Source organism: Bison bison, unplaced genomic scaffold (genome assembly GCF_000754665.1).
Source record: "Bison bison bison isolate TAMUID 2011002044 unplaced genomic scaffold, Bison_UMD1.0 scf7180017864063, whole genome shotgun sequence".
Taxonomy (NCBI): domain Eukaryota; kingdom Metazoa; phylum Chordata; class Mammalia; order Artiodactyla; family Bovidae; genus Bison; species Bison bison.
Genome location: NW_011494635.1, coordinates 3,624,463 through 3,627,767, shown reverse-complemented (window position 1 = coordinate 3,627,767; position 3,305 = coordinate 3,624,463). Strand labels below are relative to the sequence as shown.

General features: G+C 51.1%; 1 protein-coding gene across 1 annotated transcript; it reads left to right on the top strand.

The window, feature by feature from the left end:
• The first annotated feature begins 270 nt into the window (after positions 1-270).
• CST11 (cystatin 11) lies at positions 271-2,926 on the top strand. The gene is made up of 3 exons (XM_010836347.1): positions 271-498; positions 1,150-1,254; positions 2,843-2,926. Exons 1-3 carry the CDS (start codon positions 271-273, stop codon positions 2,924-2,926), a joined length of 417 nt encoding a protein of 138 aa, XP_010834649.1.
• The last annotated feature ends 379 nt before the right edge of the window (positions 2,927-3,305 follow it).

The following is a 3,305-nucleotide window of genomic DNA, read 5'->3' as shown; positions in this document are numbered from 1 at the left end:
GTGGATGGAAACCCCAGGCTGGCTCCCACTCAGGAGACACTAGGCTAGCAGGAGGGTCTAGCCTGCCCAGAGAGCAGCCCCCAGAGAGAGAGGGGGTTTGGTGGGTTTGTGTATTTAAGACGAGCAGGCCTGGGAGGAGGATGCGAGTTTGCCCAGCTCTCCCAGAGGGCTCTCACCTGCGAGATCAAGAGAAGGAGAACAGCTGTGGGTGTGGGTGGCGCCCAGCTGCCTTGAATCCACTGGGCAGAACGGCCCCAGGCAGGGCGAGCCATGATGGCCAGACCCTGGCAGGGGCCCCGGCTGCTGCTGGCTATTGTGGGGGCTCTGGTGGCCCTCAGCTATCAATCAAAGCGGAAGACCTTCATTCTTGTCTACGAGGTGCCTGTGTCAGACCCCGTGGTGGTGACCACCATGGACTTTTTGACCACGGACTTCAACAAGAAGAACGAGGACCTGTACAACTTCAGGATCGTGCGTGTCCTGAAGGCTGTGAAGAGGGTCAGTGCCCCCCACCCTCCCCTCGTGCCCCTCTCTGGGGATCTGTGGGTTCAGGGCAGCCATGCAAGTGAACTCAGTCTCGTTTAGTCCAAAGTGGGTGTTTCAAGTGAAAGTGAAAGTGAAGTTGCTCGGTCGTGTTCGACTCTCAGCGACCCCATGGACTGCAGTCTACCAGGCTCCTCCATCCATGGGATTTTCCAGGCAATCTCCTGGAGTGGATGAAGTGGAGTCGCTTAAATGATACCCAAGACCAGGGCCACACATCCTCGTTCAAGGGCCTGAGCTGCGGGAAGGGGACTCTTGGGCACCGGGAGACCATATGTGCAGGTCAGGGGCTGTCTCCACGAGGGCAGCGGCACCCAGTACCCACAGCTGAGACGGGCTGGCCCTCAGAGTCTAGCCTGCTGCTCTCTGCCCTTGACATCAGCAACACATGGATCACCAAGGGTGACTTTGCCCATGGAGTGGCTTCTGGGGAATTTTGCTCAAATGGCAGAGCGGCCAGGGGAGGCAACCAGGAAGGGGAGAGGGGAACCCGTGGGTCTGTCCAAGGAGGGCCTTCAACCTGGGGTGCCCCATGAGGAGCTCCCACCCCTGGAAGTGACAGAGATGGGAGAGGGGTCCTTTATCCCTTGTCCTTGCCTCCCACAGCTGACTGACCACCTGGAGTATCAGGTCAACCTGGAGATGCGGCGGACTACCTGCCTCAAGTTGGAGCTGACCAACTGCTCCTTCCAGGAAGGGAAGCTCTACAAGGTACTGGGCACGTCAACAAGAAAGGGCTCACTTCCCGGGGCTCTGCTCCTCAGATTTTGGAAGAACAATGGGGAGGCAGGGGGCCCAGATGGAGGAGCAGAAGTAGCTGAACTGCAGGGTCGGGCAGAGCCCTCTGACTCCAGGCAAATAGCTGGTTATAATAATATTTTAGCAGCTGGGGGGCTTTGCTGGTGCACCCACTGAATATCTGAACGTCAGCCTGTTGTGAACACACAATCACAGGGCTGTATGCTCTGCTCCTTTCACCAGCAGTGTTGAGGCAAACAGGAAGAAGTGATAGGAAAATGAGTCAGGAATAGTTCAACCAGGGGTGGAGTGGGTCAGGGAGGGGAGAAGCCTGCAGGCACGTGACCTGGTGAGGAGCCGCCTCCCCAAAAATGGCTTCATCCCCACCCAGCATTCTCATACTGGGAAGGTCAGCTGGGCCATCATCACTCAGGAGGTGGACCATCACACACACACACACACACACACACACACACACACACACGTCAGAAGGGCCCATGTGCTCAGAGGCCTTGAAGACCTCAAGTCCTACAGGCCCTGCAAACCACAGCTCTTTACCCAAAGGGACTACATGAGGGTGATCACATAGTGATCTTGCCTAGGACAGTCCTGTTTGGTGTCCAACTTCCTAGTGTCATTGTTAATACCATCCCCATTTGCTTACAATGTGTCCTGGTTTGGTTCCTAGATTTTTGGTCACCCAATTCTAGTGGCCTGCGTGTTCTGGACATAAACGTGTCCATCCACAGGCTCCCCCTTCCATGGAAAAGTCTTCAAAATCTAGCAAGTTAGACGTGTTGGTGGAGAAGATCATGAAGTCTACGAAAAGAGTAATTGATGATTACAGTAAACTTAGTCTTGTCATTGTGGGAGATTGAATTGTGGAGTCAGTATTCTGAATTCTATCTTAGGAGAAATGTCAATGTTTAAGCCTCCCACCCCACCATGTCCTCGCCCTGGGATTTCCAAGAAAGAGCAGGAAAGCAAAATCACAGTATGAAATGATAATAATGTACAAAATCTGTTGATTGAGCTTTCATTGTTGGAAAAGAAATGGGATCTTAGGAGAGAACCAGGAAGGGGAAGGCGAAGGTGTGATGACAGGTGGATGGGCAGATGAAGGAAGGAAGGAGGGAAGGAAAGGGGATGGGTCGCATGGGAGGAAGGTGAAGGGAAGCGTGAAGGGGTGAGGTAGGAGAGCAGGTGGAGGGAGAGGGAGAGAACCAAGTGAGGGTAAGGTGTGACATGAACAGTGCATGAGTAGAAAAGAAGAGGAAGAAAAAGTCAGTCGTTCCCACAGTGATGTGAGTCAGGAGACACTTTATCTCTAGTCTCCAATTCCAACCACGAGCAGAAGGCGGTTCTGTGGGGGTGGTTCCAGCAGGGACACTATCAAATCCTTAAAATCAAAATAAAGACAGACCCACAAGTTGCCTGGAGGTGGATTGGGGGTGGGGGCTGTCATTTCCCCATCCACATGTCTAACGCCTTCTTCTTTCCCCTTTAAAATGTTTACCTTGTGTGTTGATCTTTTCTACATTTTGTTTTGTGTTTATTTTAGAAAATCGATTGCTACTTCTCAGTATTTGTTATTCCCTGGTTTGAAAAGTATAAAGTTCTGGCCCAAAACTGCACAAATGTCTAGGTGTCTCGGAGTGCAGCCCACAGATACTGTGCATCAAGATACCCTGCACCCAACAGGAACTCTCAGTGAAGAAAATAAATGTTGGTCAACCTGTGCTCTTCATGCTCTGAATGTTTATGATTCCATTCTTTTCCCCCAAGATTCTTTAACTTATAATAAAATGATCTGAAGTTCTTCTGGGCTAGGGCAGTTTGGGGGTCTAAGGGAGATGACATGTATAATTCTTGTCCTTATAGCCTATACACCTTCAGGATAGCAGAACTTCAACCTCATCTTTATATCAAGTAGGATTGTTTAGATTTTAAACTAAGTTGAGAAAAGGGGGAAGGAGAACAAAGGAAGATGCTCTAATTACTTAACTGAACAGCTAAAAGATACT

Bases quoted from the DNA above. Each gene is read 5' to 3' on its own strand.
- CST11 (XM_010836347.1), top strand. From the start codon at position 271: ATGATGGCCAGACCCTGGCAGGGGCCCCGGCTGCTGCTGGCTATTGTG. The intron at 499-1,149 runs GTCAGTGCCCCC...TGCCTCCCACAG, and splicing joins TCCTGAAGGCTGTGAAGAGG to CTGACTGACCACCTGGAGTA. The intron at 1,255-2,842 runs GTACTGGGCACG...TGTTTATTTTAG, and splicing joins AGGAAGGGAAGCTCTACAAG to AAAATCGATTGCTACTTCTC.